The sequence below is a fragment of the Megalops cyprinoides genome, chromosome 21 (genome assembly GCF_013368585.1).
Source record: "Megalops cyprinoides isolate fMegCyp1 chromosome 21, fMegCyp1.pri, whole genome shotgun sequence".
Taxonomy (NCBI): domain Eukaryota; kingdom Metazoa; phylum Chordata; class Actinopteri; order Elopiformes; family Megalopidae; genus Megalops; species Megalops cyprinoides.
This window is the reverse complement of record NC_050603.1, coordinates 3,186,462-3,211,404: the sequence shown is the minus strand read 5'-3', so window position 1 is coordinate 3,211,404 and position 24,943 is coordinate 3,186,462. Positions and strand designations below refer to the sequence as shown.

Sequence of the window (24,943 nt, the reverse complement as noted above, 5' to 3'; positions counted from 1 at the left end):
TAAATATGAAGGATGAAACCGTGCTTGTTTCCAGATCTGTACTGAAGACTGAAGCACATGCCTCCACACACTACATTTTTTTTTACCGCTTTGCTTAGTTTCTAAAAGTCTAAACTAAAATTTCCATTTCAGTTCAGACTACTGCAAAAAAAAATCAGATGAACAGCATTCCTGTTCTATACCATATAGATAACATGTGACAACGAAGACTGATCCAGTTTCTCTGTTTTTCCTCTAATTCTAATAAAGCCAACCACTGGCACAAACCCCTGAGAGATTCGCAAAAAAAGTCAAGTCATTGCTGTATTTGGTGCACCACTTTGTCTCCAAAAGTTTGAAGTTTACAGTTTTATGTCTATGCACATACTTTAACCTCTGTGATGTAATCCAGGCAGCATATTAGCATAAAGGGCTCTTTCTGTTTCTGAGTTGTAAAAGGAGATTGTCCCATTGTCTGTGTACCTCACATTCCTTGAAAAGGGTCATCAATTCTTATTATCAGTCGACTATTTGCATTACATAGCAACTAGGAACTCACACACACACACACACAAGCTCCCTGGAGTTAAACTCATCAAATCCAGTCCCCCGCCGATAAGATGCCTTTGCATTTTAACCAGCTAATCACAGATTCTTTGCTTCACACTGTGACCTTTCACATTTGTTAATTTACTGTGTCTGTTCCAAGAACCCGCTTCAGCAAAAACAATTCCAACCTCGCCTCCACTTACACTCACATACAGACAGCATGCACGACAGTTCATTAAATGGATGGGTAGACCAGGGGACTAACTGAGGACTAGTTTGGTTGGTATTGTGTTTTTATATGGCAGAAGACTGTACCCCCTTATCACTGAAAGGCTGCTGTTGTGATCATCAGGAGGTTGCAGGTTCAGCTCTTGGGTGGGGCACTGCTGTGGCACTCTATGCCAATGTTCTGTACCTGCTTCAGTAAACATCCAGCCACGTAAGCGGACAGTATCTATGAGGGTAAGCTATGCGGGCTAACCGGTAGACAAACCATGTTTATAAATAAAATGTAAACTAAACTAAATTATATTTGTGAAGCGCCTCTCTTGCCTCTCAGGGTCATTGCATATTTAAGGACAAAGCAATATATAATATAATAATAAAAAGATGAACACAACAAACAGATAACGCTGACAAAAACAAATTAAATGAACTAAATGAGTCTATTTTAAAATCCCGGGTAATATAACACAAGATAATACAAGGGAATATATTAAAATTGACGGTAGAATATTAACATTTCAGAGAAGAGAAACCCACGTTTTTAAAAAGTGAGTTTCCCATTCTGATTTGACAGTGGCAACACTGAAGCAGTCGGAGATTATTTCACGGTAGTGATCTCCTGGACCGCTATACCGAATGCTTTACCGACCACCGCTGCTGCGGATTCTCCATCAGCGTGTTGGTTGATGACAGCCCAGACTCGGACTTCATATGTTTTGGGCTGCAGGGCTCAGCCTATGTTCGGAATGACTGAGGAACTCTATAATCTTCGAACGTGTGCATCAGCAATATTTTAAATGGCAGGAGGGATCTGAGGGCGCAGGATTCTAAGGTCTCAGGGAGAGCGTTTGGGCTGTAGCCTTCAGCTTTATATATAAAGTCTGCAATATGAAACAGGTTGTATAAAACAGTACAAAACAGAAGCACGATGACCGAAGGATTCTTTGAAAATACAGTCTGCCCTGTATTACCAAATGTTAATAACGGGTAGCTGCGAGCTCTGCTCTTGTGGAGAGACACTGGGAAGAATATGGAGATCACCGGCAAAAATAAATAAATAAAAATAATAATTTTTAAAAATTGGCTAAACAAAATATTCTATGTCCACAAAGCGCACATCTAACAACATTTCCAACAACAGATTTCCAGTAATAACCTCCCGCTCGCTTGTAACAGCTCATAGCTGCCTTGGGCTCTATACGAGCACATTGAGTGTGTATTTTTGTGTCACTATCAAATTGTAGTCCTCGACTCCAGTCTTTCTAGAAGAATGAGGCGAGTCAGCAGTTTCTGCAAGCTCGGATGGTCTCGGCTGTCCGCAAGGCCGTGCAGTCAGATACTGTTATCTATATGCAAGAAATGCGGCGTGGTCATTCTGGGGTTGACGTGTTCGTTTTATGGGTGAGGGGTAAACGTTTCGGCTCGTTTCCTTGCCATACTGATCCAGATCCAGTTCAGTCCATTGTCCTTTAGTACCCTACTACTGCGCATCCAACTCTCCGAGGGAGGAGGGATCAGATCCCAACACTAATGAAAAATAATAATAAAAAAACTGTAAACGAGCTGCCCCGTTGATCAAACTTTTTTAGCCTCTTGACCCAGGGGTTACAGTTTCATGGCGGCTCAGGGGTATATGTTAGGTGTAACAGGACGTCTTAATATATTGTGCTGCGTGTGATGGGTAGTTTATGTTTTACAATTAGATCCTTTTTCGCGTAATTTTCTCGTTCCTCGTTCCTCGCTTGAAGAGATTAAACTCATTAATTCGGCGCAAATGTCTTATTAGCAGCATTAATACGCGGGTCGATGTGCACGAGCCACATGTCGGATGCAGTTGCCTAAGGTGAAATTCGGCTCGTGCTGAACTCATCCGTTGCGCAATAGCGTTCTGTTGCACACAAAGTCCAGGCAGGGATGAAATGCAAGTAATTGCCAACGTTTATGCCACGGTGGCGCACGGACACTGAATAGATGAAATAAAGATAACCTGGTTAAATTGCTGTTGTAACAATAAAACATCACTTCATGTTTACTTTACAGTGTGAAAGATTTTGCCGACTGTTTTTTTTACTGCATGGTATATTGACTATTGCTGTGCAGGATGTCAGTTTCAGTGGGGATGTGAGACACACACATACACACACACACACCCGCAAGGGAAAAAAATCTCATCAAGGCCAGCAACAGAGGTTCTTTTTCCAACGGCACTGCCATAACAACCTCACGAGATTTATCATGTTGAGAGAGGAGTAGTCTGAAGTTCTTCGTTGGCAGCGCTTAAAAACAACGCTGGCAAATTCCAATGGAATGATCGCATTAACGGGAAGAAGGAAAAAGTTCATGAAAGCACGCTGACTTCTGGGCTTGATCATGTGAGTATCATCTACTCCAGCCTGATTCCTTCAACTGCACCCTGGGCCCCGAGACAATCTAATCGTTTTGATATTTATTAACTGCTCATTAACTTTGAATTACGCATTTTATTGTTACCACGAGAACGTCATAAATTGTTCAATTACAAATACGTGTCAGATTCGTTTAAAAACGTTTATACGCTCAGATTGAATCTGGCCCTAATTACTCCTTATCACCATTATACACATCAAGCAGTTGCAGGATTGTAAATTTGTATAAAAATACACATTTTTTTGTTTTTCAGGTAACATCAGAACATGCTTGGATGGAGTCTTCTACCGCACATGCAGAGCTGAAAAATGTTTCAGGGGTCAGCTCCAAGCCATCAGCCGCCGCGTGGGAATCAACCTCGGACACTTATCTCCTTTATTTCCTGTTATCTCCGTGTTTATTTTGCCTCATCAGCCCCACGGCTGCCCTTTACTGTTTGCTTCTGGTGAGTCGATGTGTGACGCACCATGGTGGCGCAAAGTGCGCCATGCGCGCATGGTGTACTCACCGGACAGCCGCGCGACCGCGTTGGCGGAAGGGTTCCAGCGGAAGTGCTGTCCAGACCACTTTATTTAACATTTCAACAAAGACTGAACCATCAGTCATGTAATCGTGTGGGAATTACTCATAGTTAGCTTAAGAAAATGCACAGAAAAACAGTACAGAATATTATATAGGCTCATTTCCCCCGCGCTCTTCCAGTGGCGGCTGGTGAGCTGGAAACAGGGGAAGCCCAAACATTACCTTTAAATCTGTCATTACTTTCAACCTGTTCCCCTTTATCCTCCTTGATTAACAATAAAACAAATAATTCACAGAATAATCGACACCAATCGCACAACATGTTTTATACGTCGATCTCAGGATCTAAAATAAATAAATATTCCTATGATAAGGGAATAGATTAATATTATCATCATACATTATGCTAGACAAAAATGATATTGATTGAGGCTACTAATATATCTATATACATATATATATATATATACATGGCATAGCATACACGCACAAGCATATTTAAGTTTACATTTATGTCTATGTTTATTTACCTGTCGGACGCTCCTACCCAGACTGATTTACAAAGCAGTGGACATACTTATCAATCCTATCTGGGATCCCCATTCACTTTTAATTTGACAGCTACGTTCAAAGGAACTTGTTATTCGAAACAGTGTAATGCAATCACATCGTAAATTCGTCTGTTTTCTGTGCCGTGAACTACTGCTAGGTAGGCTTTTCATTGAGGACGAGCAACGGGATTCACCGGCGTCGCTGCAAGACTGGGGAAAGACTGCCACCTAGTGTCTGACCACTGTCACTGTTGTCTAGTGTCTACAGCCAAAAACATCTTTAAAGCGAGGTCTGCGCACGAGTTTGGCCTAGTTTAAAGAACAGGTGGATGGCGTCTCGGGAGAATGTGTTTCTAATATTATGTCGAGTTTAAAGCAGAAGGTTTGGTTGCCGTAGTAACATCCGTTGATTTAAACTAGAGCGACCAGACAGCCCTCCATTCCTTTATTTGTGGTACCAGCGAGGGCTATTGGGATATTGGGATTTCACCTTTACAGAAAATAACACACACATGATTTTTAAGACCAGGTATACATAAATACTTAGAAAAGTGTGAATTATTAATGTATTGTTAATTAAATTGCCTTACCGATATTCTACATGCCAAAAAAGAGGATCCTAAATGAAGGCAGGTATCTACTTGGGGAGTTCTCTGGCCAAGAGAATAATTCTGAAATGATGATTGTGGATAACTGTGACCAAAAACAAAACTGATTCCTCCCATTTAAGAAGTTATGCTTACTTTTAATGTTGTTTTTCCAGAAATTCTGCATTTTTATTGTATTTTATGTTGATTACGTTTTCTCTGAAATTACGATTGCAGGACTGGCTTAATAAAATGTTATTGATAATATTATTACTTGCCTCCAATTTTGCTATTCAGTGTTGATTTATCTTTTTCACACAAGGTTTTACGATGTGGGACCAGGTGGCTCTGCTGCTGCCAATTAACAAAGAGGGAAAAAAATGTCATCATTGAGAGGTGACCTTTTAAAGAGGGTCAGGGCAGGCATTAATCACAAAGGCATCTGTCTCAGAGGAGGGAGGAATAAGTCTGTGTTCCAGATCACTCCCTTTGTCCTGATCTCAGATCAGTGATCAGCAGACAGGGACTGTGTGACGTGTGAGAGAGCCTGGTGCTGGACAGTTCTGGGGCCTGTGGTTTGACCTCCAGCCACAGCCTACTGTGTTTTAGCAGCTTGAGTTAACTGTTTTCAGAGCACTTCAATATCATTACCTCTAAATTGATTGATTATTCCCCCTATACATGATAGTGATCTGGTCTGAAAAGCAATGATGACGTTCACAAAGACTGGGTGTGCAATAATCTGTGGCTATGTGGATACACCTGCATTGTTCAGATGGGCAGGATGGAGCAGAGTGGCACAGGTGTGAGGTATGAGATCACAGGTGGGGCCGGTGCTTGGTGTAAGGACACCACAGACATCAGGGGGAGGGGTCTTACAACCATGAACATCTTGGAGTGAAGCTGACGCTGGGCTGTTGTAAATATGGCATAAGACATGAGGACATGACAGGCTGCTCTGGGTTCTGCCTTTAACAACCTGTCCAGAGATCAGCTTGCCCACCTGCAATCCCAACCATTTAGACCTTTTTTTCTGATTCAGGATCAGCTGCTGAGGCCAACAAGTCCCTTCAGCTCCAGTATCAGAGGACTGCCTGTACCAATGAGCCTTGGTGACTAAAACCACTGAGCTGAAACACGCTGGCCAGGCCAAGTCCTACGAGAGCCAGAAGTTGTATCCATGGCAACTGGCTAACCTGGTAAAGCTCCCGCACATACCTTTGCACAGGGGGGCGCATGGGGTAAGCCAAAAAGATCTCGTTTGACTGCACAGTCTCACACTGCGGACAGCGCAGAATGAGAACGCCCACGCCAAACCCAATCTTTGGGTTTCTGACGTCACTGACTTCCAGAACGGGGGCAATTCATCTTTATGACACATCGTGCGCTTGTCAAAGACACACGACATTTCGTGTTTATTCTGTTTTCTACAAAAGCGTCTGACTTTTTGAATGTAAATTATATCTAATTTGTGAATCGCACTGCTATGAAGCACGACGCTTCAACTCTCTCCCTCAAATGCTCTCCCAGTTCTGCACAGAAATTTGCTAGTATATGATATATAGTACATAATATAGTAGTATATGATATACAGTATATACATAGTATATAATCACAATATACTATATGGATTACTAAATTATTTTTGCTTTGTACAAAATATGGACATTGTAATGTCACACTGTGTGTAGCATATTGTATAATATATGTCAAATTTTGCGTCAAAACAATAACTGAAAACTCTAAATACTTGTCTTATTTTAACACACACAGTCTATTTCCAATAATTTGGAACTGATAATTCACCAAATCACCAAAATGACATACTCATCAGTCTTTACAAACCTCTTCAGGAAAAGATCTAAGCATAATACATTATTTAAATTATTTGTTAATGTATTTAGACAAATTGAGTTTGTCAGAGTTCCGTGTGATTATCCCAAAAAAGGCAATAACCAGATCAGTCTGGGCTATTGGTGATTAGCGGTTGTGTGAATCGCTCATCCTCTTAGGCAAGTGACGGGCTGAATACGATTTAACGATTTAATTTCTCTACATCTGTGAAACTAGTTGGATCTGGAGGTTCTTTAACAATTCGTGACGTCTCGACCCCTTGCTGCTTCTTTGCATGTTTGATTTTGAAAATCTTCAAGGAATAGAGCGAGTTTTCCGTCCGCACGGCTCGGGTTTCTCCGCCCATACTCCGAGATTGACGTCCAGACAGTCTAATCCCCACGAAGTCTAACGGGATTGGCAGAATCTCTAAACCACTGTCAGGACAATCCCGTTATTTTTTGTAATTACCCCTCTCCCTAACTCTAGTGTGTTTTGTTCAATGCTCCCTTGTTATTTCATCTCGTATACATAAACTTTTCTCCCGCGAACCCATTCCACGTAGCCCGGTGGACTAGCTCTCGCTTCCCCCCCATTTCCTCCGCGCCTCGTCCTAACAATGGAATCCATTCGCCCTCAACGCCTTCAGCCCGGGATCGGATTCGGAGCGGGCTCGACCGGGACGCTCCGCTCTTCCCTCCGGCCTGGGGTCACCGTCCCCACCGCTCCTCCGCAGCCTCCCCCGGCTTGCCTGTCCGCCTCGTCCGGGCCGCCCCCTCCTCCACCGCCGCTGCAGCTGCACAGCCTCGGGGTCGGCGTTATGGGGAACGCCGGGATGGGGGCTGCGGGGATGGCGGGGCTCGGGTTGTGCAACCCGGGGAATCCCACTGTGTTGAGGGAGGCGGTGGAGGCTGTGGTGCGAAGCTTTGCGAAGCACACCCAGGGATACGGAAGAGGTAAACTGTAAAATCCGAATCGTTGGAGGTGATTAGTCTGGACAGATAGCCGCTTCCATTTGGCCGACTTGTTTCTTATACGCTCTGGTTTTCACTGTTGGGTATGTTTTGATAACTAGCGAGATTAACTTGGTCCACTGTGTCCGCAATTGTAGTAAACTAGCGTAATAACCGAAACATTTTTTCAATACACGTAGTTAGACAAGTCATCTTGCTAAAAAACTGTTTTGCAGTTCATGTTGTTAGCCATGTGTCTCCAACAAATATGCAAACATCTGTTTTGTCCAAATATTAAAGTGTCATATTTATGGCTTCATCACAAGGTGTGGCATTTGGCTGTTATGTTTTCGAACACGAGGACATTAAAACCAAAAATATTGATTTTCCTCTAGGTTTCCATCACCTGAACATACAGTATATGCAGTGTATGTTTTCAGCTGCAACGGTTGGCTGGCAGTACTCTTCAGCTGTATGAAAGAAAAGAGCAGTTTAACTTAAAGAAAAGAACAACGTCAAGATTGTGTGGGTTGCGGTGTCACCTTTCAGACGCCGACACGGCTCCGGAGAGCCATCGGAAGGCAGTGCTATTTTTGGGTGGTCTCTCCTGCTGAGTTTCGGGACATGAAACAAATGTGTCAACGGCACACAGGCATATTCTGAGCCTGCAGGGACGTCTTTCTGCCGTCTCTCTGCAGCCGAATCACAGGAAAACAGCACGACATTGTCTGCGTCTCAGTCCACTCTGTTGCGGTTTAAGCAGTTTCGCCGCGGGCGAGGCATAAGGACACCAGTTGTGGTGTGCCACCCCGCGCACTCTGCGGACTTGCTGATAGGAAAATGGCAAAAACTCTCACGGAAGGGAAGAAAAACTGCACACGTTATTAAACACACGCAAACATTTCTGGAGCGCAGGCACCAACACACACCGACGTTAATTAATATATGCCAATATAATAAAATATTAACAGTTTAGTCCATTCAGAAGAATGCTGAAGTAACGGCTTCTTCTTCAACTTTTTAAAACATATTTATGTTGCATGTAATTTAATTTAATATGGCAAAAATAAGTTATGTTTATTTTATATATGGGGTCATGAGTTCATCCAGCGGTTTTAGTGCACTGAGCAGGGAGTAGAACAATAATACTTAGACTCACGAGAGGCAGAAATGTGTCAGTGGGTTTGCACTGAATGATCATTAGGTGGTCAGATTGAGGGAGCTCCTTTGTGCATTTGACCTGGACGGTTTCAAACACATTGGCTCTTTGCAGTGAAGAAGAATAATATTATTAGTGATCACTGTGAGTCAGGGCCACGCTTCTATTCCATTGTGATGTATGGTGGTCTTTCCAGTCCAAAATGGCCCTGATGGGTGCTGCACCTCTTAAAACACAGTGTCCCTAAAACAGATGCTGACAGCAGTGTGTTCACTTCTGGTGCTGTAATAGCCAAAGCTCATCTTTCATTTGCATGTTTTTTAATGTTAAACCAGCTTGCTGGGGCACCTGTAGGATTTCCCCTGGTATAGCGTTACCGTAGTAACGGTGAGATGCCCTCCTCAGCCTCAGTGCTGATTGGCTGACTCTGGCTCCGCTGTCTGCAGTGAACGTGGTGGAGGCCCTGCAGGAGTTCTGGCAGATGAAGCAGTCCCGGGGGGCCGACCTGCGGAACGGGGCGCTGGTGGTGTACGAGATGGTGCCCTCCAACAACCCCCCCTATGTGTGCTACGTGAGCCTCCCAGGGGGCAGCTGTTTCGGGAGCTTCCAGGTGAGCCCCCTTCCCGACCCCTGCTGTCCTCTTTAAGGTGACTGCACCTAGAGCACCTAGGGTTGGTTTTCAAAAAGTGATCCAGCCAGCTCCAGCCAGTGGTAGAGCCAGCTCTCCCATCAACACATCTACCCTATGTTCTAACACCGAATACATATTTTTCTAGTGTGTATGTCAGTAATACCTCATGTACTCAAGATAGTTCACTTTGATTGGTGTGAATGTTGGGGGGTGTTTTGCACAATGTGTTTTGTCCACATAAATCTTGTAACTCTCCTCAGCCCCCTCATTTCCATCAAGCCACATCAAGACCCACCAAGTGGGTCCTGCCCCACAGCTTGGAAACCGCTGTTCTGAGAGACACGCATTTTCCAGCTGAGCTGAGCTTTGCTGTTGGAATTTTCTCCAGGCGGTTCTCAGCTCATATTGATAGCCTAGCTGTACATTGAGTAAAAAGATAATTAATAATTAGGCAAACTCTGATTTAGATAATATTTACTTGTGTAAGTACTTGTGTAACAGAAGTGTTTTTTTCTGTTGAAGACAGGCTAGAGTTGCCTTGGAGTAATCTCGTCGAAAGGGGTCTGGAATAGGAGTAAAAAAAAAAAAATTTGAGCAGATCAGATTTTGCCGTTTTCTTGTGTAAACTTGGAAAGATTTCGCCTGAAGGCTACAGAGGTTTCTGCCTGGGAGGGGGAAACAGGAACGAGAGGAGACTGAGCCTTGGGCACACATCATAGATGGGTTAGTACACTGTGAAAAATTGGTAGGAAGGGCAGGGGGGTTCTAATTAGGCACCATGTGGCGCCTGGTGGTGAGTGCCCATGCGGAGCGGGTTCCGTCTGCAGGGTTCCGTTCTCCAGGGTTCCGTTCTCCGGGCGGTCCCGGTTCCGCTGCATCTGGAGCGAGTCAGGGGGCTGTGGTTTCGTCTGGAAGTCATCACAGAGTAGTGTATCTGCAGGCAGCCAGCGGAGAGGAAGGAGAGGGGAGGGGGGGGGGGGGTCTACAGGGACTCACTACCCAGGCATCAGCTACCAGGAAGCCAGAGGTGGATGAGAATTTTGTCGAGTTTGGGGTGACTCCTTGTTTAGTTTTGGAAGATTTGTTTATGAATTCAAACCAGATTATCAAGAAATTGACTACAGATGATGGAAAACTTTGTGGATGACTTTTACACATACATCATATATAAACATACATTCATACATGCATACAGTGTCCTTAACATTTTTTTTATTTCCTGACAAAACAAACAAAATGGTGCTATAAATGAAAATATATAAAACAGTGGAATTTATTCTTTTTAAAAATATTTGAATATTCTCCTTAAATATTAATACCATTGCACAGAGCAAGGTTGTATTATTCACAGATTAAGAATTTACACAGAATAAAGAATTATTCTCTTGGAATGACATTTCATTTTGAATGAACTACGATGAAAAGCACAAAGCACAGATATATATTGGTGGGATTACAGCAGATTATAATACAGAGTCTGGATTATGTCAAATCTTCAATCTGTTGGCTAATGACAAAATGTATCCCCGTCACTGTGGAGGGGTTTCCCCCGAGGCAGATGCACGAGCCTGTCTGACCAGTTAAAAGATGTGGTCTGTACCCAGCCTGTAATTTCTGATTATAAAATTGGTCAGAGTTTCTGTAATCCCTATGAGTATCACTGTAGAAGTTGGCTTTCCTTCTAATCGGATGGATTCTATTTCAGATCAACAGCAAACCTGGCAGAAACATTTAGTTCTGCATGCTACCGTGAGCATGGCAATACACAATGTTAGACTTCCTGTTTCACTGTAGTTTCAACTGTGAAATGAGTTACATTCTGACATGGTTTTTTGTTTAGAATATGCCCTTATCAAGAGAGATCCAGAGTTTGAAATTTATTAAATGGATTTACAATGTTCCTTTTTTTTAGTCTGTAAAGAAAACAAACGTGTTTAAGGTTTCAGACCTAGCCTTGAACATTTGAACCTCATCTAATTTAATTTACGCATTCTTGCAAACCTAAAGTGGAAAAAATAGCTTCATTTGTGTTTCTGTTGATTTCAGTACATCTGCTTTCCATAACTCGGGCGCAAACCTTTCCAGTTGCTTTTGGAGATGTCTGCAGTATCAGAGTGTTAACCCCACTGTAGAGGAAAGCATGTTCCCCCCAAACACACGTGTGTAACTAACTTCCTCCCAAGCATCAGGTACGCATGGTCCACAGGGGTATGGACATCCGTGAGTGTGTGTGTGTCCGGGGTGTCGTTTGGGTCTGCGCTGTTTACATGGAAAGTGTTGTGCAGCTGTGTGGTTTCTCTGGGAGAAATGAATAAATATTTGAGCCAGTCGTGTTTTCCGATCCACGGTTGTTTGGTTGTTAAAAATGCATCTCTCGCTCTCGCCGAGCATAAGGAACCAATCAGAAGTCCTCTGCATCCTGCCTCTTTTCCACGAGGAAAAGACCCTGCAGCCGAGGACTCGTTTCCCCACCGCGAGGGTAATGAAGCTAAAGAACGCCTCTGTCCACACGCTGGACCGGAGAGCCACTGTCGCGCTCTAAATCAGTGGAGTTTTTCCATATTCGCCTGCGTTCTTCCGGTATCAGTGTGCGCTCGGAGGGCAGTCAGAATGAATGGGGCACCATGGGAATCTGGGATAGCGGAAACTGGGGTAAAACCTCAAAATCAGAGCGCAAAGCCGTTTTTGGCCGTTCCGACGGCACTTTGAATGAGAAAGAGGCTGAGAGCGTTCCAGAGCAGGGCACGTGGTCCGGATTTTATGATGTTAAACTAAACGTCCTTTCAAGTTGAGCAGCATCTGAAGCGTTGCATGTACCGTTACATTTCATCATTGTCATTAAGCAGCTGCTCTTATCCAGAGCGACTTACACAGGTTACAGTTTTACGTGTTATGCATTTATACAGCTGTTTACTGAAGCGATTCTGGGTTAAGAACCTTGCCCAAGGGTACAACAGAAGTACCATGTTGGAGAATCAAACCTGCGACATTTTGGTTGCCAGTCCTGCTCCTTTCCACTAAGCTACACTTCTGTCCCAAAGGACCATTCAAAGTTTTAATCATTGCCAGTAAAATCACTGAAAAATGTCGGTTAGACATTGTTGAGCGATTGTTGGGCGTGTTGAGTCGGTCATAAATTTGTCTCTTTGGTTATTTGCAAAGAAAATGTTTATTAAACTCAACTGTGATTGTATTTTTGATAGAAAATGTTAAACAGATTCTGCTCCATAGCAACTGATGGGGGACCGGTAAATAAAGGGGGGGGGGGGGCGTGTAAAACCTGAATCGCTTGTCACTTGAATTTGATTGGTTAAGACTGAATCGTACTCTAGTGGGTGTGGCAGGATAAATCATACTTGCTCCATAAAGCTCTGATTAGAGGGGGGGAAGTGGTCTGCTCTCATCCTGCTTGCCGTGACATATGAACCGTCCGTAATTCTTGCACAGGAAGAGCCCACGCCTGTAAACCGGCCCCTTTGGTAAATCTCCATTGGTTACGGTCTATTTCCTCTCGATTACGGGGCGTGTGATTGGTTAGCTGCTGGTGGGCAGCTTGCCTGCAGATACACTGGTCTGTATTGGCCACATTTCTGTTGGAAGGAGCTGCTTTGTATCCAGTGATTTGTCTTCCAGGTAGCGTGCTTGCATTGACCACTGCGCAAGGCGAGATGGGTTTGTGTTTATATGTGCTTGTGTGTGCATGTGTGTGCATGGGAGAGTGTGGTATATTTTAGTGTGTGTATGTTTGTGTAAGGTATATTTCAGTGTGTTTGTGTAACGTGTGTGTGTGTGTGTGTGTGTGTGTAAGGTACTGTGTCCTTCACTTTGAGCTCCTGCTGCCTTCAGCTGAAACTTGCTTGTGGGGGAGGAAAAATGCTCACATTTTTTGGGAACCAGGTTTATTTAAATTTTTTTATTATTTTGTGCAGTGAATTGGCATGCCACGCTACGCTGCGGTTGGAAATTCATATGGCGGCTCGTCTGTTAGTGATTACAGAGTTCAGACAGAACGGTCGCCCCCACCCCCCATCCCCCCCACCCCTCCTCTACTGTATTTACAGAGACTCTGGGCTGTTTCCTCTGGGGCTGTGAGATCAAACAGGAGAGTGATGACCTGTCTCTGTACCCTCCACCTTTCCTCCTCTCCCTGTAACCCAACACCATGCACACATGGGCAGGGATGCTGGGGGAGGGGTCTTGAGGACACGGGCGTGGGGAGGGGTGGGCGCATTGGCGGGGGGACTTCGGCAGGGCCGTGATGTTCCTGTTTTTTTTTTTTTTTTTTTTTGGCAGTTCTGTCCCACGAAGGCAGAGGCGCGGCGGAGTGCGGCCAAGATCGCCCTGATGAACTCCGTCTTCAATGAGCACCCTTCTCGCCGCATCACCGACGACTTCATCGAGAAGAGCGTGTCCGAGGCGCTGGCCTCCTTCAATGTGAGCCTGGGGGGGGCGGGGGGGGGGCGTGGCGTTCAGAGCCAGCCCAGGTCATGGGAGGGTGGGGGGTGGGGGGATTGAGGCTTTCATGAATTCCAATACCAAAAAGTTGTGGTCTTGACTTAGAAAGTGAAAAAAGTAACATCTGCTTAAATTTCTTCCTCAGAGCCGCAGATTTAGCTCTCTGAAACCGAGATCCAACACCAACTCAGTACTGTCAGCCTTGCCCACTGGCAAAACACCCTAAATCTAACAGTCTGTTAAATATGTTTTTGTGGGTGCGTCCCAATTTGCTAGGATAGTTCCTTATATTAAAATATAAAATCCAAAAATCCAAATAAAACCCCACCTTATTAGCTGTTTGGAATTTTGTCAGTTATAGCCACTTTAATGCATATGATTTTTACATGTATCTTGTATAGGATGTGTTATAATATCAAGAGTCAAGAGTCTTTTATTAATATTGCATGTACATCTCATGACATGTGTGCATAAAAGTTGTATATTTGTCCACAGGGGAACAGAGAGGAAGCAGACAACCCTAGCACGGGAATCGGGGCTTTCCGCTTCATGCTGGAGTCCAACAAGGGCAAATCCATGCTGGAATTCCAGGTGAACCCCCGAGCCTTCTTAAAACAGGACAAGACAGGGCCAAAACCAGGAAAAAAAAACCCACTCTACACGAAACCGAGCAGAGATAGTCTCCTCCCTGCACAAAAGAGTGCAAAGAATTACCCCTCACTAAATAACACATAACTCAGTATTATTAACTCCGTAACAGTGCCCAGTTTCACCAGGTCTGTCATAAGATACAAAAGCTGAATTCACATAGGAGGAAAGGACATCTTAGCACTGATAGAAACTAAAGCAGAGCATGTTACTTGAGAGAACTGAGGAACAAATCCTCAGTGAAAACACATCAATGCAAAAAGGTTTTCGAGAGAGTCGTGCTGCTAGAAGATCGGGGGGGGGGGGGGAGCACAAATTTGAGATGTGAGCATGGGACACAATCTCAACCAAAAGCTGAGTAAGACAGCATGTGGATCTGGCAAACAGTCTGGACTTTATTTTTGGCTCAGGGCTGTCGATTGTTTGTCGTCCAGCGGCTCAGAACCAAAAAAATTCAGCCGACTCTTCTAATACACAACTCGCCAGACCCTGCCAGACCCGCGATCGTGATTCCAGTTCTGCACGATCCACAGAAGGAGGACAGACCCTCTTCTCCAGAACCTTCTGCCTCGCCTTCTCCTCTTCCTTTCTCTCCTCCTTATTCTTTTTCTTTCTTCCTCTCTTTCCCTTTCATCCTCTTTGGCTTTCAGACCCTTAATGACAAACATGAACGATATTTTTCCAAATGTTTCCAGGGAGGTTAAAGTAAATGTAAGAAGTGCTTTTTCAGTTGGGCATTACTACAAGGTGACTTGGCTCATTGCAGGGTCAGGCTGCTGTTGCGGTGGGCAGGGTTTGGCTCAGAGCTGTGTTTCTGATTGGCTGTCTCTCCCAGGAGCTGATGACAGTGTTCCAGCTGCTGCACTGGAACGGCAGCCTGAAGGCCATGAGGGAGCGGCAGTGCTCGCGCCAGGTAACCCACGGCAACACCTGGGGGGACACCTGGGGAACACCTGGGGAAGGGGGTGATGGTGCTGGAGTAAGGCCTGGGCTGGGACAGGGTTCTAATCCCACATCCGCTAGGCTCTGAGGGTCTGACCTTGACAGGACCAGGGGTGTATTACTTTGAGGAGTTTCTTTGAATCCTGGCGCTCCCTGTGATGTGGTTGTTGTCCTGTTTTGGTCATAAACATAAAGTCACCAGAGTGACAGAGTGGTTAAACCTGGAGTTCTGTCCCCCTGCTTTCTTCAGTAAAGAAACTCTTTGACTTTACTCAGCTCTAGGCTGTAGATGGGCTGTACCAGACTATATTAAACCAAAGATAACGGTGCTGTAATAACATCCAAAGGGAGATGCAAAATTTACAGTCTAATTCATGGGGGATGAGCAAAATCCCCAGTGACCCTGGAGTGGGGAATATTTACTGAAGATGTTCTGTTAATTAGACACTAATTAAGCCCTTCCTAATGCCTGGGGTGGAATATCTAGAAAGCTCCCTTTCCCCCCTTCGTTGTGATATTCCTCCCTCAAGTGGAGGTATTTGGAATGTGAGATTCTTTGAAAATTAATTTGTTACTCAAATAAATATAGTTTGGTCAGATATATTTGTTCGAGGCAGTCAAAACAAACATGGGAATGTTTTTTGTGTAATCAAACCTCAAAATCTTTTACCAACATGAGAACAGCAGTGTGTTTCAGAAAAGGCCTGTTCTAGGGCTGAATTTGATGTTGGTAATCACAGGGTTTTGTTCTATGGAAGCACTCCTTGCTTGGTGTAGATACATGCTGAACAGTGTTGATGCATATCTATGCCATGTCCACGTGACCAACAGATGATTCTGTAATGGCTTGCTGTTCTGTCAGAGCAGAGGGAGGGAGTGAGGAAACTGTAACTGTAGGGGTGTTGAGTGTGACCCCAGTTAGGTAAGATTGCACATACAGTAGGTTGGATTGAGGGTGGTTGAAAAAACAGTCTTGTGGCAAAAAAAAAAAACAAGTGCAAGTTTGCAAGTTTTCAGTTTCAAATCTAGTGGAAGAAGAAAGCTTCTAAACTAAACGGGATTCAGGTCAGCGTAACCAAAACAGCAGAGTGGTGTCTCTCGAGTTTGTACAAGATTCTGAGACTTTGACGACCGTGAACTGGGTCAGGTTTATACAAAAGCTCTGGCCAAAGCAGCTGTGTTGCCTCGCTTGGATCCAACATGAAAACTACAGTTGCAGGGGAGGAGACATGCTAGGTGCGAGGGTAGGAGAAGTACGGTTGAGACAGCATAAGCTCCTTCCCCCATACAGTGCCAGCTTACAGATCTTTAACTTCAGCTGACCTAAATACTGCCGCACAGAAAGTCACACGCCACCCCCTCACGCGTTGTGTTTTAATTATGAAAAATATGGAACATAACATGATGCTATCCTTATGATTCCACGATTTATGTGTTCGTAATTTCGAGCAAACCGTATTAGAATATTTTTTCCATATGGGCTGAGATGTGTTTCCGCTGGCTGTAGATCATGATGCAATGTTATATAATGATGCAGTCTCTGGAACGGCTGGGTCCTGGCGCTGGATTCAGTGCATGCGCCGGGCTGAAGGATTGCTCGAAACCACATGATATGGAACATATTCAGTCAGCCACAAGTTCACCCAAGTGTTTATGGCCTTGCTGTTTGCGTGATCTGCACAGTGCAGCATCCAGAACGCTCCCCCTTTTACTGGCTTCCAATAAGGGTCCTTCACATGTTGTATCAATACATGAGACAGTTTGGTTTAAGTGTGCTTATTGACTAAAGTTTTTTTTTTAAATTTTGATCAGGCATTTGAGTAGGCACCCCAAAATGCTGAAGGACCCCTCTGGTTTTACATGGAGACATCTTTCTTTTCTTTATTTGTTTCTGACTTTTTTTTTTATCCAAAGCTGAATTTATTTGGATAATCCACGGCGCAAATGTTCAGATTTAAACAAACGTCTCTGGACTTTTGAGACGCAGTAGAGTCAGTCACGGCCAAAATAGCATGCTGCTTGGTCGTTAGCCAGTGTAATCAGCATTAGCCTAATTTCCGTTCTTTTCTCTTTTTTTGTTTTGACTTTATGTTGTTTTGCAAAGCAGTCAGACAGAGCACTCATTAAGGGCATCCCTGGGCTCATTAGTTATTCCCTTTGATGTGGCCAATGAGCTTTCATCTCTGCAGCTGGCGAAGAAAGGAGCTCTCTCTCATGCGCCAGCCTCTTGGGGAGGGACTGAGTAGCACTGAAGATCTTGTGTCTTCTGTGTTGTTCTTGCTGACCATGTTGTATCCATTTTTGGCCCTGTTTTTTTTTCCAGTGATCAAAAACGGTAATGACTAGTAAATTAAACATTGTTTTGGTGTTGCATTTTGTACGTAGGGCCATTGTGCTCGCATAACATTAAAAAGTTCACTGTATTTGGGTCACACTGGTAAACAGTGTTTTTGTAAACCGTCTTCTTGTAAACACAGAGTCTCCTTGTTCAGCTGTCCATGTGTGAAGCCAGTGCAGTCCAGTCTCTGATGAATCCTTTGGGGTTGTTTTTTTTGGCTCTCCTGCAACAGGAAGTGCTGGCGCACTACTCCCACCGGGCGCTGGATGATGACATGCGCACCCAGATGGCGGCCGATTGGGTGAACCGGGAGCAGAGCGTGGCCAGCACCATCTCGCGGGAGCTGGCGGCGACCGAGCGGGAGCTGGAGGAGGCGCGGCTGGCGGGGCGGGAGCTCCGCTTCCACAAGGAGAAGAAGGACATCCTGATGCTAGCGGTGGGGCAGCTGGGAAACGCCAACGCCGCCACGCTGCCCTCTAGCTGCTAGGCTCTGGTGGGGGGGGCGGGGAGGGAAGGAGGGTGGGCGGGGCAGTGGGAGGAGTCTCATGTACAGGCCCCGCCTTGATTCATGATTGTACAGGACAGCGCTGTAGTCGGAGGCAAATCCCAGAACACCTGAGCCACAAAAACGGCCAGCCAGGTCCACCGCCGCAGGCTTTGGCAGTGTCTTAAACAACTTGGATTTTTAAACACGTTTTTTATCGTTGCTATTTTTAATATGGTCCCTTAGATCCACTTACTGTTTGTGTGTGAAATATGTCTTTCTAGAGTCAATGAGATTCCCACACAAAAGTGTGAGGGGGACGAATCACCAGATTGGAAAGACTTTCAGACTCAAAGTGTCTCAGATACTGTTTTATCTCTTCGTAAATTGCCTGCCTTAGATCTAAAGGGATCCAAACTTAACCAAGCCAAACTCAGGTGGGTGGAACATAATTCCCAAAGACCCCCCACACTCCCCCTACAATGGATGAGTGTTCTTATTCAAGTTGTTCTGTCCGTTAGGGCCTCAGTGATCCACTCTTAATGCCTTTGGGAAAGCAACCTTCAGGAAGCTCCAGCAGACGAGCATTTTCACCCAGCCATGAGTGTCATGACATGCAGGAGAAACAGCAGGCTATTTAGGGAGCATGGCCTTAAACCGGCACCCAGCTGAACAGCTAACAGAGATTCTGAGGCCCCCCACACGCTGCATACACGGCCTGAAGGTGTTAACCAAACACAAGGTAACAAAGCTAAAGGCTAAACAAAACTGGACTCACTCTAAAAGCACCGATTTATGACTTGGTAACTTTTAAAAAAATATCAAAGGTGCTAGTTATTAGTCAGGAGCTTTTTAGTATTCAAACCTCCATGGAATGGTAATATGGAAAAAAATGTCACATCCAAAATGTAAGGAATGTATTTTTCTTAATATACTGCATACATATTCAACTAAAAGTGATGACATAACTGGTATGTTACCTTTATATTAGAAAATGCATCAATAATTGCCTCCTTATGTATGTAATGGTATGCATGTATTGTATGTTGCAAAATTATAGGTTTACAATATACAAAATGTACATAACATTACAACAAATGTTTTATGCACTGTTTGTAACATACATTTAAATTGCATGTCTGCAATATATGCATAATATTGTATACATGGTAGTGGTAATTATACAGTTTGTAGTGTGGGCGTTACACTTGGACATTTATTAAGATAAATTCCTCATATTTTGGATCTCATATGTAAACAGATATTGTGTTGGAATGTACCACTTTTCACAAGGGACCATTTAGGTGGATGAAAGATTTTATTCCATGATTGACCTTGTCAACACTTTTTAATGTAACACATAACACAATTTTAACTTTTACATTTTTACATTGTCCTCTCTTTCTGCTATGAAAATGAAGACTAAAATGATGAACTGACTGAAATTCAAGTTGACAAAAACAACCGTGTTCTGTCATTTTCCCTGAAACATATGATACAAAAGCCATATCAACTGAAGTGCAATCCATAGTGTAGTCTTGGCCTGGGGGACGATAGCCTGGCTATAAGGCTTTTTAAATAAACATATATGATTTTTTCTTACTGCTATCATTATGTCATGTTAAATGTATAGTTACAGCAATGTACTTATTGTGTATTTTTTAAAAATTCCTTTTTTGTTTAAATCACTAATTTCCTCAGGTCCACCACTTTTGAGATTTCTCAGCTCACAAGCTTCCTGAGTACTTCAGACTTCAGCCTCTGCACATGGTGTTGTGTGTTGCAGGAAGGCCTAGTTTTACACTTCAGTGTATGTTTTTGCAAGTGCACGGTTTGATTTTGGAAACTGCAGACACAATATGCTGAAGTTTTCATATTTCTCTTTGCCCACGCTAGCAGCACAGACCATACCTTTCTATGCTAAAAAGAGGAGGAAAAAATTGGACTTGGGACGTTGGTTAATGATTTCTTTTTTTGTTGTTTTGATTTGTTTTTCTCTTTTTTCACTCAAATAACATTTTATAAACTAGCAGTGCATGTTTTACTGAGTAAAATGCATTTTTATGAAAGATCTATACCACAGACAATGTTTTTTGTTTTTGTTTTATACGTTTGTTATATGGATTTTATATGACCACTTTTTGAAACATTACTTTTTTTTTTACTCAATGTAGGTTTGTATTTAGAGTTTTTAAAAAACACAATAAACCTGACCATAAAAAAGCCCTTTGGGTTGTGTTTATTTGCTGCTACGTGGTGCATGGGATGTCTGACTCGTTTTTTTTTATCATTATTGCTTTGAATGTCCTTCCGCATTAAATTATTGTTTTTCATAATGTATGAACACATATTTTGCCAACACAGGTGCATTCCCTGGTGAAATCCTGTCACCCTCCTTTAAGGTCCTCCAGCCTGCTTCTAATGTCTAAAGAAATGGTGGATCTCTTTGTCTCACAGTGTTGGCGGGAAGGAAGCATGAATGGTGTGGCAGCATGACTGGGGTGAGGAGATAGTATACAGGGATCAATACTCTCCTGCTATCAGGAGGAGAGGGGTGAGTATTAGCAAACTAGGATTATGACACTCTTAGGGTGATAGGGAAATTGTATTGCTATTTCATGTGTATACATACACCTGTAGCTATAGACTGAGCTGCAACAGTGACTCTATATTCAGAACACAAAGAGAAAATATATGTACATGAATCTGCCTGATGTCGGGGGAGGCATAATGATTGAGAGAACTGGTCAGTCCAAGCGTATTCTCATTTTTGAATGACACCGGCAAATATAAAAACATTCAAACGTTACGTGGCGTGGATTTGAGGTTGCGGTGTCCGAGTTCACCCTCCAATCCTGCAGGTGGCAGTAATGCGCCAAGTGTGGGTTCTAACAACTATTCAAATTAAAATGAAGAAGAAAATGGTCCTCCCATATCCCATGGTTCATAGGGGCAAACTACCACAGACACGCTCAACGATCCAACACAAGGCGGACAACATGGCGGACGTACTGGACCTACACGAAGCGGGTGGCGAGGATTTTCCTATGGATGAGGATGGTGATGGTAAAATTTAATACACCGGTGTACTGCCTGCGGGTGTGGCATCAGGGTGATTTGCTTGCTGTGCCTATCGCTGTTTTCTTTTCGTCTCCCTACAGCTTGTGAAAGTACTGTGCTTAGGCCTAAGAAAAGTTCGCCAGCCAGCTAGATAACTCGGTTAGCTACTTACCATGAATGGAACTCTTAGGTAGACTAGCTGGCTAGCAAGATATGGCTCTAGCGATAGCTTGCTTGAGAACCACGTTGGGCAGCTTGAACTACCTGTGTCGATCGGTGTGTACCTGCTGATATTTTTTCTTATTTGCGACTCTGCAAACTCACTCAACTCTTAATGCTTGGGGTCTGTGGTGGGACAGCAAGAATGGCTGGCTAACTAGTCGGTGACATCATTATGCCTGGGGTCTTGATCAAGTTAGTACCTCGCTAGCTAGCAACCTAATTCATAATTCGAAATCTTTGTTCGCATTCTCAAAGATTGTACTGAGTTATCTACAGTTGAAATACATTTAGCAAGCTACTAACTTAATCACTTGTTCCTGAAAGAGTGTAACCAGAGGTGACTACAATTAGCAAGCTAACAGGCCGGCTATGCTTTTTTTCTTTCTAAATGTGTAGCTATTGCTAATTGATTAGGAAGTAAGTCGTTTCATCAATTTTGCAATTTTGTTTTCAGAGAGCATCCACAAGCTCAAAGAGAAGGCAAAGAGAAGGAAGGGTCGAGGTTTCGGATCGGGTGAGTATTTTGTCTGGTCGGCGATGTCCACCTGTTTGAGGCCTGGGCACCCCAAGGCCGTCTGCTTTCGTGCGCAGTTCGCATTGTCTTCGCACAGCTGCGTGAAAACGCGCAGCGGCTGCAGCTGCTGCGGAGACACGGAAATAGCCCCGTGCGCTCTTCCCCTGCAGACGAAGGAGCGCGGTCCAGAGTGCGTGAGGACTACGACACGGTGGAGCAGGACGGGGACGAGCCGGGGCCGCAGAGATGTGAGTGCCGCTTTCTTCCACGGTGTTTGGTCTGTCCAGCCCTTGCATGCGTGCTGCCAGTTCTGGGTCATCGGTTCAGAGCAGGCGCTGCGCAAATCCACAAACCGCTAAGTTAGTTTGTGGATGTCTTAAATCTTACTTGCCTGTATCGTCCGTTGGCCCGTCCGGGTGCGTTAAAGGTCTAGAGGTATGTGCAGAGCTGCTCTGAACAGATTTTAATGTACGGATAGTTTCGTGTGTAAGTCACGGGAACAGGTATGCAAGCCGTGCTTGGTCTTGTTACAGATCGCTTCGTGTTCGTGTTCGCTTGTGTTAGCTTTCACGCTGTGAGTGATGTAGTTTGGTGGACTGTTTTATGTTTGGGCAACCCCAACGGCAGTTAAATGTAGTTGGCGTCCTAGATGCAGTTCTCGCTAAAAGATGAATTTTAAAAGGAAGTTGTAGTAGCTAAACTCATCTAGGAAAGTGGGTGGGAAAGGTAACTCATCATATTTGCCAGTAAGTTGTAGGGTCTTATCAAGTAAGTCTGTTTTAAGTATAGGTCATAGACACAAGTTAATGAGAGAGATGTTTGTTTCTTTGTATGCACAATGTCTTCCTGATTAATCCATAAGTGGAAGAATCCTAAAAACACTCTGCTGATACCCTCTTGTCAGTATAATTCATGTTAGATGAGGATTTGGAAAATACTAACTTCAGTGCCATGTTTACATGTGATTCTTGAGTTTTCTGGAATAAAATTCATTTTTCGTTAAGTGTCTCTCTTCTCTTTGCAATGCTATTAAGGTTAAATAGAGTAGAAAAACTATCCAATGTACATATTTTCCTGTTCTGTCATGTTTTTCATCCACCTTTCATCAGATTATGACTGAATATGGAAGGCTTTATGTGTACAGACTGCAGCATCTCTGAGTCTGTGACTGTAGGTTAGCAGCACCGTGTTTCCATGACTGTGTCTCGTCTCCCTGCTAGCTGTGGAGGGCTGGATCCTGTTTGTGACCGGGGTTCATGAGGAGGCCACCGAGGAGGACATCCATGACAAGTTCGCAGAGTTCGGAGAGATCAAGAACCTGCACCTGAACCTGGACCGCAGAACGGGCTACCTGAAGGTCAGACCCACACCTCGACCGCAGGCCTCCCTACAGTGACAGTTTCCAGTCCAAATTAGCTTCTGCTCCTCAGACCCATGTTGTCCATAAAGCTGTGTTACTGTGCCACTAGTAACACACGTCCTTAAGAATTTTAGTAGATAACGACAAAAAAGAACACTTCTTAAAGATACAGAATTACAGAACAAGAAGACTGTAAAATTCTTTGTGGTGTCTGGTTATAAGGTTGTGTAGTTTTGTGGAAGCAATCATGACTTCCACGGTCTAGTGGTATGTCATGCTTTAGGTGTGTAAAGTGGGCAGCGGTGTGGTGTAGTGGTAAGGAGCAAGGCTCATAACTGAAAGGTTGTTTGTTCGACTCCCTGACAGGTCATTGCTTTTGTACCCTTGGGTTAGGTACTTATCCTAAGATTGCCTCAGTAAATGTCCAGCTGTATAAATGGACAACATGTAAAAATGTAGCATATGTAAGTCACTCTGGATAAGAGCATCTGCTAAATGATAATAATGTAATGTAAGATATTGTGGTGCGCTTTGAGTGTTGGCGTTCTGGTTTGTGCTGGTTGCACTGAGGCGTGTGATCCCCCATGCAGGGCTACGCGCTGGTGGAGTACGAGACCTACAAGGAGGCCCAGGCTGCCATGGAGGGGCTGAACGGCCAGGACCTGATGGGCCAGCCAATCAGCGTGGACTGGGGCTTTGTCAGAGGGCCACCCAAAAGCAAGAGGAGGTGAGCCCTGCCCGGAGGGCTATGACCTCTGACTCCTGTTGCTTAGATAGACAAATCGCCCTCAATCAGTTGGTGTGGGTCAAGTAATTTCCTCAGTACCAGGGAATTTAAGAGAGTTTCTAGACCTGCAAAATCATAGAAGTTGTATCCATCTGTGTCTGACTCGTATATTGAATATATACCATATATGACTGGTATATAGTATAAATGTATACTTTGCATCAGACCACAGCTACAGTGAAATGTTTCCTTCACCAGGGGTGGGAGACGACGCAGCAGAAGTCCTGACAGGAGGCGGCGCTGATTCCCACCAGCTCCTTTTCAATTGGCTGAACCTACACCGCTGACACCTCCGCCATCCAATGGGAGAGTGGTGGAGGGCAGACTGTATTTTCAGCAGATAAATTCACCACTTTCTCGGTGAAAAAGCTTATTTTAGTAACAGTGTCTTTTCTTTGTTTTTTTTTTTTTTCTTTCAGACCTTGCCAATGTGCTGTGCTTTATGGAGTGAATGTTTATATTGGGTTTAATGGTCGCTGAAGCAGGTACACTGCTGTTTGTTACACAACAGAATAAGACAAAATTGTTGCTTTTCTCTGCCAGTATGCTGTATTGAACAGCATTTTTCATAATGTGTAAACCAGGGGTGTGCTGTAACCATCCTTCCTCAAACTAACACACGATTAGAATACTTGTTTAGGACCAAAGTGACAACTTCCTGAATGTTTCACCATAAACATTGTTTTCTGAGAGCCTTGTGCGTGTGTGAACAGGGGTGTGTGATTGTATTGTTCTTCT

General features: G+C 44.0%; 2 protein-coding genes across 3 annotated transcripts; both read left to right on the top strand.

Moving 5' to 3' along the window:
• Positions 1-7,064: 7,064 nt before the first annotated feature.
• lix1l (limb and CNS expressed 1 like) lies at positions 7,065-18,265 on the top strand. Its single transcript, XM_036515975.1, has 6 exons — positions 7,065-7,608; positions 9,211-9,374; positions 13,689-13,829; positions 14,346-14,441; positions 15,334-15,411; positions 18,011-18,265. The coding sequence occupies exons 1-6, from the start codon at positions 7,272-7,274 to the stop codon at positions 18,263-18,265; spliced, it is 1,071 nt and encodes a 356-aa protein (XP_036371868.1). The 5' UTR covers positions 7,065-7,271.
• A 2,974-nt stretch (positions 18,266-21,239) lies between these two features.
• Positions 21,240-24,741, top strand: LOC118768796 (RNA-binding protein 8A). 2 transcript variants are annotated; one of them, XM_036515715.1, is made up of 6 exons: positions 21,240-21,322; positions 21,999-22,058; positions 22,229-22,306; positions 23,279-23,415; positions 24,009-24,145; positions 24,404-24,741. In XM_036515715.1, the coding sequence occupies exons 1-6, from the start codon at positions 21,262-21,264 to the stop codon at positions 24,447-24,449; spliced, it is 519 nt and encodes a 172-aa protein (XP_036371608.1). In that variant the 5' UTR covers positions 21,240-21,261; the 3' UTR covers positions 24,450-24,741. The 2 variants fall into 2 exon arrangements, with proteins under 2 accessions (XP_036371608.1, XP_036371607.1); XM_036515714.1 differs by having other exon boundaries at positions 21,240-21,328.
• The last annotated feature ends 202 nt before the right edge of the window (positions 24,742-24,943 follow it).